The sequence below is a fragment of the Carlito syrichta genome, unplaced genomic scaffold (genome assembly GCF_000164805.1).
Source record: "Carlito syrichta isolate Samal-C Ts95f unplaced genomic scaffold, Tarsius_syrichta-2.0.1 Scaffold304030, whole genome shotgun sequence".
NCBI lineage: Eukaryota > Metazoa > Chordata > Mammalia > Primates > Tarsiidae > Carlito > Carlito syrichta.
The window spans coordinates 383,595-404,562 of NW_007248126.1; the positions used below are offsets into that span (position 1 = coordinate 383,595).

Sequence of the window (20,968 nt, forward strand, 5' to 3'; positions counted from 1 at the left end):
TAATGATGATGAACATTTTTTCATAAGTTAGTTGACCAATTTTCCATTAGTTTATTCAATTATTTGACCTATTAAAAAATGGTTGTCTCTTTAAAAAAAACTTGTATGTTACTTGGGTAACAAATGTTCAAATATCTGTGACCCAAGCAGAGTACTATAGTTGCACTGAGATGTGGAGGCAGAGATCAGAGTTTAGGGCAAATCAAATGACTGGAATGTACAGGACAGGGAATCAGGTAAGAGTAAGGTAGGCTGGGTTAGGGCTCCCCAAAATTAGCTTGCGGGATATTCACATATATCTATTTAACTTTCTTTTTCAATTGTTTTCTTATTATTGTGTTGGACTTTGTAATCTGTTTAAGGAATGTTTACCAATCTCAAGGTCACAAAGATTTCCTTCTTGAAGATCTTTTGCTTTTGTATTTAGGCCTATAATTTATTTCAAATTATCATTGATTAACAGTGAGAGGAAAAGATCAAAGTTGATTTTACACACACATATACATTATAAATGTACAAAGTTTATAATCATTTTGTAACTTTCTTAAAGTTAGTATTTTTTTACATTGAAATACATTTTTGTTTTTCTCAAAAATCAAACAGTATTATATGTTTTCATTGGATTTTATTTGTCTGGGTACATTTCTAGATTCTGTCATAATCCATTGAATGTGTCTATGCTTATGTCAATACCACATTGTTCTTATTCATGTAGCTTTAGAGTTAGTCTTGAAATCTCACAGCATAAGTTTTATAAACTGGCGTTTTTTTCTTTAATATTATTTTGGACATGTATTTTAGTGACGGCTTGTCAGATTGACAAATAAAAAAATCCTGTGTGTATTACAGTCTGTTTGAAATTTATCTACAGATTAAATTAGGGAGAACATATATCATAAGAACAATGAAATCTCATTCAATAGCCCTAAATATTTTAATTCAAAGATCTGGTATATATTTTCACTTATTAGTAATTTTTGTCATTTCTCTCAGCAATGTTTTTTAATTTTCTACACATATATTTTTCTTATATCTGTCACTAAACTTTTCCCTAACAATTGTGCATGCATTTTTTTCCTTTTATTACACTCTTCTTCTTCTTCTCTTTCAATATAAATGTTAAATTGTTGAATATCATTCTAAGCAACTTTGAAGCCATTTTTCGGCTGTATTCAATATGTGAGTCACGTCGATAAGGGTTATCATTGTCTCTCATTTTGTATAACTTTGAGTCATATATTTTATGTTTTTGAATACTTGGTGAGATTTTATTTTGTTATGGACATATTATTTGATATGTTACAGAGACTTTGGATTTCATCTTTTTCAGAATAGTGTTAACTTTTTTCCTACAATGTAGTTAAATACTGGCAATCAACTTAGTTTGTGTAGAGTTTGTTTTGTATTTTGTAAGTGCAGATACTTGAAAAGTCAAGAGTAATATTCAAACTTATCTCAATTAACCCAGCTTAACATCTAAAGATTTTCCCCATCCCTCTAAAATCTTATCCTGGTTTTAATTAATACTTTCTTAAGATAAGCCTAATGTAGACCTTATTCTAGGGCAAGGGTTAGCAAATATTCTATATAAAAAGGTCACACAATGAAAATTTTAGTCTGAGCAGAACATGTGGTCTATATGATGACTACTCACTTCTACCATTGTAGCACAAAAGCGTATAGACAGCACCTAAACAGATAAGGGCAGTTGTATATTAATAAAACTTATTTACAAAGTCAGTCACTGAGCCAGACCTGTACTTTAGGCTACAATTTGCCAATCACTCTCTAGTGCTTAACTCTTTTTTTTTTTTTTTTTGAGTTGGAGTCTCACTCTTTCGCCCAGACTGTAGTACAGTGGCCGCTCCCGGCCACCACAGCCTCCACCTGCTGGCCTCCAGCGATCCTTCCGCCTCAGCCTTCCAAGTAGCCGGAACTACAGGGGCGCGCTACCATGTCCGGCTAATTTCTTGATTTTATTGTAGAAATGAGGTCTCGCCTGCCCAGGCGGGTCTCGAACCCGCGGGTTCAGGCAATCCACTCACTTCAGCCTTCCAAAGGCGCAGGATTACAGGCTGAGCCACCGAGCCCGGCTAGTGCTTAACTCTTAATCTAAGAGCTGTTGTTTTGATGCCTGTGGTGTTAATAAGATTTCATGAATGCCTTGAACTCTAGCATTCTTCTGAAATGCTTGCCCTCGAGTGTTTCTGTCCTGCTCTTCACCATATAGTAGTTGTTCTATAATTGGTTAGTGTAATATATTGCCCTATGTATGTGTAGACTGATTCTCAGCCAAGGACATATGGACATATTCCCCAAGCTAATTTTGGGGTGCTCCAACCTTGCCTACCTAACTTTTATTTGATTCCCTGCCCTGAATATTTCAGTCATTTGATCTGCTTTCAACTCTAATCTCTGCCTCCACATCTGAGTGGAACTATGATACTCTGCATGGGCCACAGTACTTCGCATGTTTGTTAAGAAATTGTCCTCAGTCAGAAAGCTGGTGTAGATATGGGTCTCATCTAGTGGATTTGCTGTGCTTCAAGGTTTACAGTCTGGCACAATTGGCTCATTGTTTTGAAGAGGAGGAAGACAAGTCTAAAACAGATAACTCTGTCATGTTTAGAAGTGCATAATCTGAGTATTTTAAATAACATAAAACATAAATATCGCCAGGCTCGGTGGCTCATCCTGTAATCTCACACTTTGGGAGGCTAAGGTGAGTGGACTGCCTGAGCCCGTGGGTTGAGACCTGCCTGGGCAATTTGGCGAGACCTCATCTCTACAATAAATAAAAAAAAAATCACCTGGGCGTGGTAGCGCATGCTTGTAATTTCGGCTACTTGGAGGGCTGAGGCAGAAGGATTGCTGGAGTTCAGTGGGTCTAGGCTGCAGTGGCTGGGAGTGGCCAATGCACTCCAGTCTGGGTGACAGAGTGAGACTCCAACTCAAAAAATAAAAACAAACAAACAAAAATATCAAATAAAATTTAATTTAATTTATTTTTTTGCTTCTGTAATGTCATTTATTATTGTAGACATCAGCCAACCAATATAAACGTAGGATTTTCCATACAAGGACATTTAGAAAAGTGGGATTATTTTAAATTTATTTTACTTTAAAGACGTAGGGTATAATTCAGGATTACGTATACAAGTGATCATTGTGTAGGTAAATTTGGGCCTCCCTTTGGTCCCCACTATGCCTGCTTTGAGATCAGGTACCCTTATTGATGTTATATGGGGTATGGACAGGAATTGGTTGCCTATTCCAATTTCCATAAGGTTGTCTCCTGCATTTTCTAAAATTCTTATGGTTTGAGGTTTTATGTTTAGGATTAATTTGGAGTTGATTTTTGTGTATGATGATAAGTAGAAGTACTGTTTCATTCTTCTGTACATGGTCAGTTTTCCCAGTACCATTTACTGAATAGGTTCTCCCTCCCCAGTGATTGTTGTGAGTTGAAGGTAAATTGGTAGAGAAATTGAGGTTTTTCTTATGGATTCTCTATCCTGTTCCTTTGATCTATATGCCTGTTTTTAATACCAATACCAGGCTGTTTTGATTATTGTAGCTTTATAATAAAGTTTAGAGTCTGGAAGTTTGATACTTCCCACTTTATTTTGCTAAGGATTCTGTTGGCTATACATGGTCATTTATGTTTCCATATGAATTTCTGTATTTTTGTTTCCAGGTGTGAGAAGAATGATGCTAGTAATTTAATGGGTATAGTGTTGAATCTGCAGAATGCCTTTGGTTGGATGGACAACTTAACAATGCTGATTAGTCCAGTATATGAGCATGAATTTTTTTGCATCAGTTTTGAGTTCTTTGAGCAGTGTTTTGTAATTTTTTTTTTTTTTTGAGTCAGAGTCTCACTCTGTCGCCCTGCTGGGCTCCGGCGATCCTTCCGCCTCAGCCTTCCAAGTAGCCGGAATTACAGGCATACGCTACCACGCCCGGCTGATTTTTTGATTTATTGTAGAGATGAGGTCTCGCTGCCCAGGCGGGTCTCGAATCCGCGGGCTCAGGCAATCCACTCACCTCAGCCTCCCAAAGGCGCGGGATTACAGGCTGAGCCACCGAGCCTGACTTGTAATTTTTATTGTAAAGGTCTTTCACTTCTCTAGTTAGGAAGATGCCGAGTTAGTTCATTTTTTTGTGGTTATTGTGAATGGGATTGTGCTTTTTATTTGGTTCCCGGTTTGTTGTTGGTGTATAAGGATGTGACTATCTGGCCTCCTGGCCCCCAATAAACCTAGAACATCCAGGAAAAAAAATGAATGTGACTGTCTTTGGCATATTTATTTTGTATTCTGAGACTTTGCAAAAATCCTTTATCAATGCCAGGAGTTTTTTGACAGATTGTCTTGGATTTTTGAGGTATAGTATCATGTCATCAGCAAAGAGGGATAACATGTCTTCCTCTTTCCTATTGGGAAACACCTGATTTTCTTCTCTTTTCTGATTACGGTAGCTAGGAATTCCAAGAATATGTTCAACAGAAGGGGTAAGAATGGGCAGCCTTGTCTTGTTCTGGTTTTCAGGGGAAATACTACTTATTTTTGTCCTTTTAGCAATATGTTGACTGTAGGTGTATCATAGATGGCTTTTACTATTGTGAGGTATGTTCCATCTATGCCTAGGTATTCAAGGGTTTTTATCAAGAAGGGGTGCTAGATTTTATTGAAAGATTTTTCCACATCTAATGATATAATCATATGGTTCTTGTTTTTACATCTGTTGATATATTTAGTTAAATTTATGATCTTGCAGATGTTGAACCAACCCTGCATCCTGGGATGAAACCTACCTGTTCATACCAGTTGATTTTTGAGATGTGTTGTTAGATCTGATTTGCTAGAATGTTTTTGATTATTTTTGCATTCATGTACATCAGGGATATTGGTCTATAGTTCTCTTTATTAGTTGGATCTTTACCCAGTTTAGGTATCAGTGTGATGTAGCTTCATAGAATGATTTGGGGAGAGTTTCATCTTTCTTGATTGCCTAGAATACTTTCAATAGAATTGCTATTACCTCCTCCTTATATGTATTGAAGAATTTTGCTGGAAATCCGTCTGATCCAGGGCTTTTTTGGTTTTTTGGGGGTAGGTAGTTTTTCTGTGGCAGAGTCAATTTCCTAGATTGTTATTGGTATATTTAGTATCTCCATTTATTTTTGTTTCAACCTTAGGAGGTTGTGTGATGTCAGAAAGTCCTCCATTTCATTTAGGTTATCATGTTTGTTTCCATACAGGTGTGCATAGTAATCTCTGATTATCATTTGTATTTCTTTGGGTAAAGAAAGCGTGACTTGATCTTTTGTGTTCCTGATTGTGCTCATTTGGGCTTTTTCTCTCTTTTTCTTGTAATTCTGACTAGGGGTACATCAATCTTGTTTATCCTTTCAAAAAAACAGCGTTTTGTTTTGTTGATTTTTTTCTATGGTATTTTTGACTTTTATGTCCTGTATTTGAACTTTTACTTTGTTGATGTGGATTCTTCTGCTGAAGTTAGGGTTTTGGTGGTCTTGCCTTTCCAGCTCCCTTAGGTGATTTGATAGGCTGTTAACTTGTTCTCTTTGTATTCTCGTGATGTGTGTTCATAATGATAGAATTTCTCCTCTCAGTACTGATTTCATGGCACACCAGAGGTTTTGGTAAGCTGTTTCTTTCTTTTCATTTGTTTCCAGGAATCTTTTAATTTCTGTTTTGATTTCTGTGTTGACCCAGGAGGTCTTCAGCATCATGCTGTTCAGTGGCCATGTCTTTGTGGGATTTGGGGGAATTTTGTTTTGGTGATTTTTATTCCACTGTGGTCTGAGAAGGTACATGGCAGTATTTCAATCTTGTGGGATTTGTTTATGCTTGATTTACGGCCGAAGATGTGGTTGCTCTCAGAGTATGTTCCCGGTGGTGATGAAAAGAATATATATTCTGTGATTGTTGAGTTGAGTGTCCTGTGGATATCTACTAATTCCATTTGATCAAGCATTGAATTGAGCTTCCTGATCTCTTTGTTGAGTTTTTTGCCTTAATGATACCTAGGGTTGTTAGTAGGGTATTTAAGTCACCAACTATGATAATGTTAGAATCAATGCCTTTTTTTAGTTTACTTACTAGTTGCTTTATAAAAGCTGGTGCACCTGTGTTGGGTGCATATATGTTTAGGATGGATATTTCTTGTCAATGGATTGAACCTATTATAATTATGTAGTGTCCTTCCTAATTGCTTTTAATTTCCAATAGCTTAAAGCTTGTTTTGTCTGATAGTAAGACTGTGACTCCTGCCTCTTTTGTCATCCATTCACATGGAAATTCATTTCCATTCTCTAACTTTGAGTCTGTGGGTGTCCTTTGTAGTAACGTGTTTCCTGGAGACAGCAAATTTCTGTGTGTGTACTTTGCAGTGAGATGAGTTACCTGGAGACAGCAAATTTAGTTGTCATGTTTTTTTGTTTTTTTTTTAATCCAGTTTTCCATTCCACTGTCTTTTCAGTGGTGCATTTAGTCCATTCACATTCAGCCTGATTATTGAAATGTGATTGTTTGTCCCTGTCATAATGTTCATGTCATAATGTTTTGTTATGTTTAGCGTTTGTGTTCATATATGTGTGTTTTTCATTTTTGTGGATATTCTGTGTGTTCTGCTGCTTCTGTATTTGTTTGTGGTCTTGTGAAAGCATATGGTCTTTCTCTCTCTTTTTTTTTTCTTCTGTGCTCAGCACCTTTTTAAGCATCTCCTGTGGAACTGATCTCAAAGCATCATATTCTCTTAGGGATTGGATGTCTGGGAAGTATTTTAATCCTCCCTTGCTAATGAAGCTTAGGCTGGCTGGGTAGAAAATACTTGGTTGAAATCATTTATGTCTGAGAACATTAAAGTTTTGGATCCAATTCCTTCTGGCTTGTGTTGTTTCTGCAGCTAAATCTGTAGCAATTCTTATTGGTAGATGTCTGATATTTTTCCCTTGCTACCTTTAGAATTTTTCTTTTATTCCTACTTTGTATAGGTGAATTACTATGTGTCTAGGGGTTAGCCTTCTCATAAGATGTCTTCCATGGGATCTCTTAATCTCTTGTGCTTGTACAGATCTGGCCAGATGAGAGAAGTTTTCTTGAATCACCTCATGGAGTGTTTGTTACAAGGTATTTTCTTTTCCTCCTTCTATTTAAGGTATTCCAATAAGATGTAGGTTTGGTTTCTTGATAAAATCACACATCTCTTGGAGAGTTTCTTCTTTCTTCTTAAGTTTGTTTTCTATATTTTAATAGATTGAATTAATTCCATATTTTTGTCTTCCAGCTCTGAGTTTCTTTCTTCTGCTTTGTCAATTTTGCTTTCCATGTTTGTCAGTTTGTTATTTATTTCTTAGATGAAATTATTTATTTGTGTTATTGTGTTATTTACTCTGTTTTGAGTTTGTCCAGCTCGGTTGCAATTTAATTTAGTTTTAACCTTTGCATTTCTTGATTTTTATCCATTCTATCCAATGAATCTCTGATCTCCATAAGTATCTTCTGCGTACTGTCATTCTCGGAGATAGTAATTCTTTGTGCATTAGTAGCCATTCTTTCTAGCACTAACTCTTTGCTGGGGCTGTGGTAGTAACTAGCAGTTCTTCATTGGTCATCTGTAGCAGTTTTCCTATCTTTCTCTTTAATTCCATTGCTTGGTGGAACATGGAGAAGCAGTCACTTCTGAATTTGCTCTGTCTTTTTCCTTCCTTGAGCCAGGGCTCCAAGTTTGTTCAATTATTTAGTAGAGATGGGGGTGGAACACTGTGCCGTATGTTTATAATTTTGAGCACTTATTAAGGGATGGGGAGGGCTGGAAGGATTCAGAAACTTTGGGTAGGTCATAACATTTGCTATCTGGTGAATGGGACAGCTGGGACTCACTCTCTGTCTCTGCACAATATGACCTTACAATGGGTATGCTTGCATATCCCCTGAGTCCAAGATAGGGTGTAAGAGGGAAAAGAGGGAAGAGAAGGAAGGAACAAATAAAAAGTGGACAAAGGAAAAGAAGAAAGAAAAATTGAAAAATAAAAAAGAAAGAAAAAAACACAAAAACATAAGCAGAGGACAAAGAAAGAAGTAGAAAAAGGAACGAAAAGAGAAAACCAACCAATAAACAAAGCAACCAAGTGAGATAATCAAACAAACAAACTAATTCTGCCATCAGGCTCCTTCTCTGTCAGTTCTGGTGTCTGTGTCTATTGGCCAGCAGCTGGCTCAGGGTGGACAGTGGATCATCTGGAGTTATTCATCTGCCATTACCTGCCAAGGCTTGTGCACTGGGGACAATGTTCTGTAAGGTCACAAAGAGCAGCCCCAACAAAACGTAGAGATCAGTGACTAGTGTCAAGATGCAGTTCTGCTGTTACATAGAGGCCGCCCTGTAGCACTTCTCTACCCAGGCATTAGAGTCTGCTCACTTTTTCTGCCAGGATCTATCGCTCCCCTCCCAGTAGTTACCAGTCTGCAGATACCAGAATCTGGTGGCAAGGCTCTGGAGCCCTGCCCGGGTTCAGGGAAGGCTCTCTCCACTGCTTTCTTGAGAGTGTGTCTCAGGCTTCCTCCCTGCATTTCCTCTGTGGCCTTCACTGCCAGTGTTAAGCTCACTCCAGCAGATCTTCCCAGGAAAAGCTCCCAAATGATCTGCCACTAGGCCTCCCGCTCCAATGGCATGCATCTTGTTTGTTTCAGTGTGGAATGAGGTGTCTGTCTTTCCGGTATCTTGCACTTGGAGTATCCTATCTGGGCAAATGCTAGTCGATTTAAGAGGAGTGCTGAGATCACCCTTCGATTTCAGGGTGCAGGCTGCTCAGGATGCAAGCAGCTCAGAATTGGGCAAGATAAAGCAGGTCTCTGCCCAGTTCCAGGACAGAGAAAATGGTGGCATCTATGTTTTTTTTTCCTCCAGTGGGACTCAGCTCCAGATTTCCTCCCCGTGTTTTCTCCACTGTCCCTGGTACCAGTCCCTGGCCTGTTGCTGCAGGCGGTGGTGTGGGTCATGTTCCAGGTGATCTCTTCTGCCTTTTCCTGAGAGACACCCTGGGGGAGGGAGGGGTGGATATTTCTGTGCACAGCAGGTGCTGAATTCAGAGCATTGGCAAATTGTAGCCATTTCTGCATGATGGCCTTGGGTGCCTGATCCCGTGTCTCCCCTCAGTTGGACATTTGCTCACCCACTTGCACACAGACAGACATAGATTAGTTTTTTTTTGTTGTTCACTCACCTTCACAGAGACTCTCACAGTGTTGCCAAATCCAATGCCATCTTGTCCCCCAATTTTTGTTTTAATATTAGAATTGGGGGAGAATGAGATGAGATATCATCCAGCTTCAGTACTCATTCTACGGATGAGAAAGTAGATGCCCAGAAATAATTGAATTCTCAGATTCACACTGCTGACACATGACAGAATCTAGAATAGATCCCAGACTTCTCAAAATTTAATTTTAAAAATGAGTATTATTTTTACAAATTAACTGAAAACAAAAGGAACATTAGTTTTGTACATGGTTTGAAGGACTTTTCCAAGTCACCAGAGCCTGCTATGTTTTTATTTTCTATTTTTGATGTTTTGTTTTCTTCTAGGGCAGTTTTAGTCTCACATGTTTGTCTTTTATTCTAGCAATAACGTGTATCTGAGTTTGGAACTAAAACATCTTCATGCTACACTAAAAAGAGTAAGAAAGAATACACTTTCTGTTCACTTAGATTTTAAAAAAAGTAAGTCAACTTTTATTCTAGAAAACATCAGTAAATATCTTTTTGTTTCTGTCCTGAAGTTAATTAGTTATCTAAATACAAGCACAATAATTTGGCTCGAGAGTTGAGATAGAATGATTGCTTTAAGAAAATATAGTCCCATGTCCAGAACTGGGAATTGAAATTTCACCTAAATTTATGGGTTAACAAGAGTATGAGGCAGTTTACCCCAAAAGTCTATGTGTTCTCAAGGGGAGAAAGGGAATCAATATCAAGGTAAGAATAAAAATAAATTTAAAAAATTATCCACAACGAATTTTCTTTAACTGGAAATAAATGCCATATGCATATACATGTACATATAATGACAGTATAGTGTGATTTGTAAATAAATAAATAAATAAATTTGAGGAAATGTAAATATGTCTGCTCTTATTTCCCAAAGGAAAAGCTTGTTGAACTTTATAATTATGGGAGATGAAAATTTACTTTTAATAGCATTTATAATTAGGTGTAATGCTAAGCTATTTCTTTGTTATTTGGTATCTAAATTTAGCCTATGTATGTATATTGTCTTTCAAAGCCAAGTCTCCCAGTATTGCTTCCATGTTGTTGTTGACATGAGCAGATGTTACATCAAAAAATATAATAGTTAAATTTAATCTGGATACTGTAACTTGATAATTTTGTTTGGGTGGGAGTAAGAAGCACTTAGGGATTGTTGAATTTCTGCCCCTTAGCTCTGTGGCAAAATGGGATATAGAGATGATGGTGGTGATATAGTGTTGTGAATTATATTGCTTGAGTAGTATGTACAACTTCAAGGCTTGTGTTGCTAGACAAGAATAATGTACTTCCTATATACTAAGAGATGGACTGAATCTTACATAATAGTTCAGTGCATTCATCACTTTTTCACCAGCTACTAAGTATACCCTACTGAGTAATTGAGAGTATCTATTTGATAAGTTCATTATCCTCATTGAATTGATAAAACCCTTAAACACACAAAATTCCTCCAATTTTGTAAGTGTTCTTCACATATTTTAAATTATATACTTTATCAATAAATTTTGAGCACATGTCAGAGAATATCTGCAAATGTATTAGTTATAAATTATGTATACTCATATGTTTAGTGAGTAGGAGTACTAGCTATGGATCCAGAATGCTTAGGCTCAAATTTCAAATCTGCCATTTCCCCCTGTGTGACACAGAGAAAGGAATTTTATTAAAATTTATCTTAGTTTCTTCATTTGAAAAAGCTGGAAATAATACCATATACTAAATAAAGATACTGTGTGTGACACTGCTAACTGTTAAGACTCAGTGGTGAGGGAAAAGTTCTACTCTCTCATATCTAGGAGATATTCTAAGTTGTTATCTTTTGTTGAAGATGAACCATGAACTTGGACTTTATTTTCTTGGCTCCTGATGAAAATGGCTTGCTAAGTTGAATAATTTTACTTTAGGACTTATTACTTGGAAACATTCTGCACCTTCTTTGTCTCTGGGTTGTTCATGACCTTTGATTGTGAGAATTTCCAAGCCAACAGCATTACCTTTTATACCTGGCTGCCAAAAGTCATGGAACAGAATTCTCAGTTCAACCAAGACAAATAGATGGAAGTCATGACCCCATTATTAGTGCTCCTTCTGCTATCCCAACCCCTACCTTCACTTCTCATTCATGAAACCTATTTTCACATTTTCCCCATAGACCTAGTATGCTCTAATTGTGTTTAATATTTTATTATTTTTAATGTAAGATTGTCTCAAGTCCATTTTAGAGAAAAGTAGGGCATACATATTTTTATATTCTATAAAACTCAGTGAAATTAATTAGAAAAATTAAAATGAAGATACATAGATATTCTTATATACAGGAAATTGGGTAAAGAAAGAATTAAAATAAATTTTATCAATGAGTTTTACAGAAATATCGAACCACAAACCTAATGTATGACTGGTGAACTAGAAACTTGCAAATTTAGCCACTTGTCAGCATTTTATAAAGTGATTCATTGATATTTCAGATAAAATGTGACTAACTAGCTTCATATCCTTTTTTCTGCTTCATACAACACAGCTGCACTTTGATGATTCTTAGAAGAAAAAAGAGTTTGAGTATTAAACACACCACTTGTGCTATCCTTTATAACTGAGCTCCATTTAAGGATAGTTATTGAGAAAAAAATAACAAGGAACACCCCCGGGGCACCACACATAGATCAGTTGGGCCAGGAGCCACACCAAATGCCAGAATTTTATGGTTTATAAAAATTTGGAGTTCTAGATTTGATAATTTTTTATTAAAGTCAATTCAGATTGATGATAGGAACCCTAGCTTCTAAATCTATTGTAGGTCTCGAATGGTAAATGCACATATAAGTAAAAAAATGTTCTAGTCATTTGATGTCACTTTTATTAGGAGGAAGTTCTTCCCTTTTTGCTCAGTTTCAGCTTACACACAACTTCATTTTAGCAACTAGAACTTCATACAATGATGTTAACTTTATATGCTTGTTTCCTCCCAAGTGTACTTTCAACCGTATGCATACAAATGATGTTTCCTAGTCAGAGAACAATGAATCACATCATAAAATATTATTTAATGATTGAATGTGATTGAAAGCTAGTCTTAACTATTGCTAGAGTTTCTGAATCAATCGTGTTCTTTACTTTATAAGAGATTGGGCTTTCTCAATTTAACTCAATTTACTTATATCTAATACATTCACTATCTGGTAAAGTCTCCTGTCTTTTCTAGATCTTCTGATGGTTTGACATTCATACAATGTTCTTGTCATATATAATTTAATGGCCACTATTTGTGATGTAATCCAACATCTGATTCTTTCCAAACTAAGACCAAAGTATCACAAGATAGGAGGCAGTATCTGCAATTTCTGTGATTACTCTTTATTTTTCTTATTTTTTTTAATTTTTAATTTTGAAAATGTGGGGTACAATTCAAGATTAGGTATACAAATGTTCATTATGCAGGTACTCTTGTTGATAGGGTGTGTCCCCTCTCCCCTGGCAGATTCCCACTACTGCCAATCCTGTTCCACTCCCCGAGCAGTTTCTCACTACTGACAATCGTTTTCTTATAGTATTACACTAATTGTTCAAGGTCCACTTATGAGTGAGAATGTGGGATACTCAGTTCTTTGTTTCTGTGATAGATCACTCAGTATTATAGCTTCTAAGTCCATCCAAGTTGCTGTGAAGTTCATAATTTTGTCCTTTATGATGGCAGAATATTACTCTTCTCTGCCTTTTGTGTAACCTTCTGCTGCCTGAGATTTCTTGGCTGGATTTTACCAGGTTCTGTAAGTTTCTAGAAAGAGTAACTAATTGAAATCCTGGGAATGCATTGCAATTAAACTTTATTCTGTTCTTTTTTCTTTTCTTATTTTTATTTTAAGGATGTAGGATATTGTTCAGTTTACTCTTCTTGCCTTTATGCAAGCTTCCTAAAGAGCTATATTTTATGGTGTATTTGTGGCAGGTAAATAAACTATATCACTGATCAAATATTCATATATTACTATGGGCCTGGTGCTATTCTAAGAATTTTATAGATATTAACTTATTTAATTTGCTTAACAAGATTATAAGGCGAGTACTATTTCTATCTTCATCTTTTTTTTTTTTTTTGAGAAAGCAGAATTTATTGAGAGGACAAAAAACTCTCACAGCGGGAGGGGATCCGATGGGGTTGCCCCCATCTTCATGTTTATAGAAGAGAAAACTGAAGCAGGGGGTGGTTAAATATCTTGCCCCAAGTGTTTAAAGTTAGTAAGGGGTAAGAACTAGAACTCAAATTCCAGTTTTCGAATTCTGAGTTCATCTCCTGTCATCGCTGTTCTGTTGTTTCTCTAAAATGAGAGTAAACACTGTTCAATAGCCATGTACAATTTCAGAAGCTAGCATTTTCTTGCACAGAAAAAAAGGAGAGAATTATGCATAAGTAGTCCTATGTATTTATGGCGGATAACATTTCTGCTCATAAAATGGAATACATGCAATTTAAATTTAATTTTGGAATCCTCTTCTATTTCTTGTTTGTTCAGTGATTTAAACTAATATTATTACCATGGCAAATAAGGTACTATACTATTTTCCCTTCCCTGTGTTTCTTTCATACTGCTTGGCTTTTGCTCAATATGCTCTGAATAGTCTGCCTTTGCCCTTCACTACAAGTAATACGTGTATTTCTATTGCTAGTTCTCAACAATTCTAAGCATGATTTGCTTCTTCTCATCATTTCTGTGTCTACTAAAATTTATATTGTCCGAACAGTTTTCTTGACAACTCTTATCTATATCAATTAGCTTTTACTGTGAAACAGAAAACCCAAACTTAGAGACTGAATGCAACTATCGTTTATCAATACATTGTACACATATGTGGGTTGGCTGGAGGTCAGTGATCTTGGGTGACTCATTCACCAGCAGCTTGACTCTAATCTAGGCTTAATCACAGGGATCTACCTGGGGCAGCTCTGCTTCAGCGGGTTAGATCAGTCATGTCCTTCTTGTGGAGATATCAGAAGAGCCAGAAACCACGTCCAGTATCATGAGTCATTTGCGTTTCATTGACCAAGTTTCAATCAGAATCAGAAGAAAAGTAAATATACTTTTCCTCTTGAGAAAACTACCTTAAAAGTCACAAGTCCTTCTCATGGAGATGTCAGAAGGGCCAGAAACCACATCCAATATCATAAAAGTCATTTGCATTTCATTGACCAAGTAACTTTCAATCAGAATCAGAAGAAAGGCAAATATACTTTACCTCTTGACGGAACTGTTGTAAAAGTCACATAGCCAAGGATGTGGTTAAAGCAAGAAGGGAGATGAAGGTTTGGGATGCTGGCCATTAGTACAACCTCTCACATTGTCTATTTCCTGTCCTAGCTTTATTTTCTTGATAGTGATTGTCACTCTCTGATCTTACAACGTATATCCAGTCTCTGTTTAAGGACAGGGAATTTTTTTTCTTCATCATTATACCCTTAGTACAGAGACTGTTTTTTTTTTAATTTAAATTTAAAGTTCAGCAATTTTTTGAATTATGAAATGATTGAATGCATTTTCATTGCTAATAAAATGGCAGCATTTTTAAAGCAAATTAAGATAAATGCATTTAATTATTCTCACTCTCAATAGTTTACCACAATCAAAATAAACAAGTTGAGAAAATAAGTTTTTTTTACTTATTCAGGAGAAATACTTTTTTTTTTTTAAGTAATGTCTGTAATTCCCAGTGTCTAGCACATAGCACAATGCCTGGAATAGTAGAGATGATGGGGATGGGGATTAATTAAAGGATGAATGGAAAAATGAAATGATAATAGAATGAACCAAGGTGTTGCAAATGCTACAAGTACGCTGATAATGGAATTTTCACTTCATATTTCTCATTTGCGACCTGGTAGTATGGTATAGAAAAGTATAATTTCTGATTTAGAAAAGCCAAGTACTTCATCAAAGACAATACAGTTAGTAAGTGGTAGGGGTGAGATTTGAATATATGCCTTCCTAATCTAAAGTCGATGCTTTTTACTTTTAACAATACCATTATGGCAATTACAATGGTACAGAGGTATGCTAGGATAGAGAAGTGCCCTAGCATACCTTTTTTACTGGTTATCATTCAATAATAAGTACAGAGTGAATACTAGCACGTTAGTCTGCTTGGGATGCTATAACAAAATACCTTAGTCTACATGGTTAAAACAACAGAAGTGTATTTTTCTCATATTTCTGGGCACTAGAAGTCTCAGAATTAGGTATTCATGTATTTGGTTTCTGGTGAGGGCTCTTCCTAACTTGCACACAGTATCTTCTCTCTATTTCACATGGCCTGTTCCCCTGTGAACTCAGAAATATATATACACAGACACACGCGTTTGTGTGTGTGTGTGTGTGTGTGTGTGTGTGTGTGTGTGTGTGTGTGTGTGTTTTCATTATGAGAACATGTGTCCTAAGGAATTAGGGCCTCTTTCTTGTGACTTCACTTAACCTTAATTGCCCCAGGAAGGCCCTTTCTCCAAATACAGCCACATTGATGTGATAGGGATTCAACTTATGAATTTTAGGAAAATAAAGTTCAGTCTATACCAACTAGAAATATAAGTGATAGGTTTAAATCACAGGTATTTTTAAGGACTTGAGTTATATCTGTGAAACTGAATATTTTGGTCTAGTGAAGCACTTAGTGTATATTTATTCAGAATGTACCATTTTCCGCACATTGTTCAAATGATCGTGCTATACAGTATTTTGAGCATGAATTCTAAATGAAGCTTACAAAACAATGTTTTGTTCTTTTATTTTTAGACATATTCTTTGGCAATGAATGACTGATACTTAAAGTAGAAAGAGAAATCATAGAATTTACTGAAAAGCATTTATCTTTTTTTTTATTTTACAGGCCCAACAGCTCACAGATCTGGAACAAAAATTAGCTGTTGCCAAAAATGAATTAGAGAAAGCAGCTCTTGACAGGGTAAGTTTACATCCATGAAATATTACAACTTTGGCTTTATAAAAAAAAAGTAGGTTCATTGCTTCTTTTGATTTATTAATGCAACTCCAAATGCTGTGCATAAAAGACAGTTAAAGAATTCAGGAATATGTGATATTATTTTGGGGATCCAAATCTTTCTTTGTTTTTCCTGCTATAGTAAATTGACTGAAGTCTAGGTCTTTGTGAGTTTATGGCTTCATTAATCACCTTAACTGATATGTTAGTTCTATAACACCAGGCATAAATATGCTTTAAAGTTCCAATGAAGATGCCATATATTAACTCTGTATAAATGAGTTATGAAGCTAATAAAGGTAATCATTGACATCAAATTGTTATAACCAGTTTTTAAGTGTGAATATCTTAGAATGCTTACTTACCCATGTCTACTTCGAATTATGCACAAGGCCAGTAAATGTAGCAATGTTTGTATTAATTTAAAAGAAAAATATATTAAATGAAACTAGTTTAGCTGCTTTCTATTAGAATAATTAGTATACATATTTTCTACACTTTATTTTTGAAATGATAATCAAAATGCAATATTAATTTGGATTAATATTAATATACAGATATAACATTGGTGAAATCAGAATTATTTATAATAGCTTAACGTTGCTCAGATATGCAAAACACATTTTAAAAAATTACATAAACATAAATAGATGAAACACAAGATATGTACACATAAAATTCATGAGTACAATTGCCTTTTGTGGAAAGACTAATTAAAATGACACTAAGGATGCTGACAAATTGCACGTCTATATCCCAAGTATGTTATACTCCAGTAATTGCAGAGATGCAAATAATCTTGAATTTATACAATCACATATATATCGTATTATCTATATGCATTATATATGTATATATGTTAAATATATAATACATATATAATGTATATTATATAGCATATATTTCCTATATGTATGTGTATACATAAAAATATTTTATAAAATTTTATACAGTATAACATTATATATGACAAATAATATATATTATATTACCAAAATTATGCTTTTTAACACTTAATTCAGATTGATATTTACCTGATATTATTTTGCTCTCTATATGCCCTTATGTTTTTTTAAATTTAATGAAAGTATTCTGTTTGCACAGCTTAGTAAAAACTTTACTGAGGCAATTAAGCAATTAATATGACTGCATTATAGACTTCTTTTTTAATAATATGCTGTATATATTTAGCAATTTGTAAATATAGGAGGCCATCCCGTAACCACCAATTTGAACTATAGGTGCTTTGGTATAAGATAAAGGAGATAGAACATGTAAGGCTGTTTCTCTTGGAGTTCTTCTAGTATTTTCCACAGAATCCTTATTAAAAAGTGATATGAAGGACCAGGTTAAAGTTTTCCTTTTCAGAGACTCGTGTCTCACAGAGACTTATTTCCTCACTTTGGTATGATCAAAATTTCATAGGTAACAGCAAACTTAACAAATAGATATCTAGAATGCCTTGTGGTAGTGGAATTTTTAAGACATTTTGTGAATACTAATGCCATTTATTTAGAACTTTGGAACAAGTGAGGACTTTGAAAGAATAATTAGACCCTTTAACAACTTTACTCCTTTGTTATTGTCTTTTTATGTATTAATTGATGCAAATCATTGATATTTAATAGTTTTAGGGAAGTCTGCCTGCTATTTTGTGGATTAAGTCCAGTATATATCACCTTACCAAGCTCCCAACTTTATAGATTTTTTTAAATTTATAACAAATAAATTTATACCAATTTATGCTAATCTCTGACCATATCCAACTCATGCTACAAAATATTACTTTGTTAAAGATATGTGGCTCATCATGGAATCTATGGAATCGAAAAATTGAAGGCATCTATAATCCTAAATTTCAACTAGACATCTTTAAAAAAAAAATTCTGTCATTACTACCAAATTCTGTACAGTACACTGTAAGTCCTAGAAAGACACTGAATTTCCATGATTCTGAATCAGCCAGGTGTTTTCTGAGTTTTTACCATCTCTGACTCTTAGAGCATTCTTCCTCCCGTTAAATGTTTTCCTTGTTTTTACTTCATATAACTCTTTAGTCAGTCAGTGACTAAATAGCTTTGAAATGCCTTTTGTGTGACCATCCTTTGCTAGGTGCTCTGGGAAATAAAAAATAGAGACACAATCTTGGGTTCCACATCTCTGACAATTTTGTTGAGCATCAACAATTAGGAAACAATTTTATGCTGATACATGAGTGAGGCGATAGAAGTATAGAGAATGAATCTGTATTTTGTAAGTTCCTGTGGTTCATAAGGAATGGTCTAATCACACAGAACTCAGATTAATGTAGAATTGCTCCTTCATCTTTAGTTTCACTCATTCTTACCCATTCTGTGTTTTCCTTCTTTCCAATTTCGTTTCCCAACCCCCATTGTTATTTACCCAGTCCATGCCATACGGCAGTTCAGATTTCAGGACGGAAGGCTGGATGTTGCAGTGGTTAAGTGATGGCCATCAGCATCACTCTGCCTGTGCTCAGATAATAACACTTCCACAGAATGACCATGTTCAAATCCTTCAAACTCTTTTTGTCTCAGTGAGACTAATAATACACTTTACTTTTTAAGGGTGATGGGAAAATGATATGCATCCAAAAAGTAAAGAACTAGGAACAATGCCTGCAAGACACCCAGTAAGCTTAGGCCTTGTTGTTAGTGAACGAGATCACAGAGATTGTTTCTCTGCAATAACTATTCCCTCTTTAACCTTCAGAATCTTGCAACTCCTTTAGGTAACTATAAAAGCACCTCGTATTACTGGAGGGTGATTTTTAATAAATCTCATGTATAATACATATGAGACTCATGAACCACAGCCATAAAGTCAGGAAGAATTGCTAGCTTACTTCAAAATGGATACAAATTACACTTTAATGAAATTGTTCTCCACCTCTCTCTATCATTTTTATATGAGACTTTTTTATACATTTCAGATTAGTAACTCTTAAGAGTGTTATATCTGGGTTACATATAACCTAAAATACCTTTAAAATAATATGAGAATAATGTCTTCACAGTACAACTTATTTCTCATCACGTATTTAAAGAAAGAAATCTCAGTTTGTAATCCCAATATAAACAATAATAATAATATCAAGGGCGAAGAATCAATCTTGGGCTTCCAAACAATCATTTATTTGGCAATATCTCATGAATTGTATATAGTTAGCCTTAGCTACAGGAACATAAAAACAGTTTTATGGTATGAAAATCAAATATCCACAAAAAAATTTGTATATAGCATCTGACCCTCACAAAACTTCTCCCAGGAAAGCATGCATGATTACTTTCATAGTACAGGTGACTCACTGTTGATAATGTATACAAATTCCCATAACTAAGTAGTAACAGAATGTTACTGGCACCTAGCAGTAGTGTGATAAATAGTTTATAGTTAAGTACTTGAATAAGACCTGATGTAAATGAATGAACATGCTAGTTGCTCTAAACACAAGGGACCTAAAAATCACTACAGCAGAGATATAAAAACATCGAATGCCTGCAAGGGCATATCGAGCTGATCTCACAACAGAAATCAAGTTGGGGAGAAAGTCTTTGGCTTCACAGCCCCATGGTCTTTTCAAAACCTCATGGTCTTTTCAAAATTATCAGCTGAGAAGTTAGTGTCTTCAAGTACAAAAATTAAGATTAAAATGACAATTATCTCATTAATTTTTATTTTTCTAGAGAGTAGAAATTAGGGGCACCACTGTCCTTTCAAGAGCAAAATGCATTTTTCTGAGAAAAGTACTAATGTACACACACAAAAAAACACCTTCTAAATCTCTCACTTTCTTAAGATTGTGTGCGAGTATAAGCAATTATTTCCTATGTTTTTTATATTACATAGCACAAATGCTGGTATTTTTATATCTGAAATGATAATGTTCTTATCAAATGCACAAAATAAAATGAGAACTATCTTATTATTTTTTCATGTAACTGGCCTGCAGCCTCTGGAGGATTTGCTTTATATTAAACTATAAACTGGTGATGAGACAAAAGAGGCACCAGCCCACAAATAAGTTCCATACTGTTAAAAATAAATAGTAGTCTGGGTGTGGTGGCTCACGTCTATAATCCTAGCACTTTGGGAGGCCGATATGAGATGATTGCCTGAGTCCATGAGTTTGAGACCAGCCTAGGAAACTTGGTGAGACCTCATCTCTAAAATAAATCAAGAAAAATTAGCCGGGCGTGGTGGTGCATGCCTGTAGTTCTAGCTACTTGGAAGGTTGAGGAGGAAGGATCACCTGAGCCCAGCAGGTCAAGGCTGTGGTGGCCATGAGCTTGCCACTGCACTTCAGCCCAGATGACAGAGTGAGACTCCAACTCAAAAAACAAAAACAAAAACAAGAACAAATAAACATATAAAAAATAAGGTGATTTGAAATGATGGTAAGGGTTAAATAAGACATAAAATTAGAAAATATAATGCAGATTTTAAGGAAGAAGTATTCCTGGAAAGGGTGACCGGAGCTTTTTCCAATATATATATATTATTTTAAAGATGTGGGGTATAATTCAGGATTAGGTCTACAAGTGGACATCACACAGGTAACGTTTGGGTCTCCTTTTGGTCCCTACTTTGCCTGGTTTGAGATCAGGGACTCTTACTGAAGTTGTGTCTTCCTGCTAATATCCCGCTACTGTCAATACTTTTCTTGTAG

At 35.4% G+C, this 20,968-nt stretch overlaps 1 protein-coding gene across 2 annotated transcripts in view; it reads left to right on the top strand.

Moving 5' to 3' along the window:
• Nucleotides 1-20,968, top strand: part of LUZP2 (leucine zipper protein 2) — a 323,334-nt gene that overhangs the window by 222,193 nt on the left and 80,173 nt on the right. For both annotated transcript variants that reach the window (XM_008059417.1, XM_008059418.1), the window contains exon 7: nucleotides 16,168-16,242. In XM_008059417.1, the coding sequence (XP_008057608.1) occupies nucleotides 16,168-16,242 (75 nt within the window). The remainder of the gene's footprint in view (nucleotides 1-16,167; nucleotides 16,243-20,968) is intronic.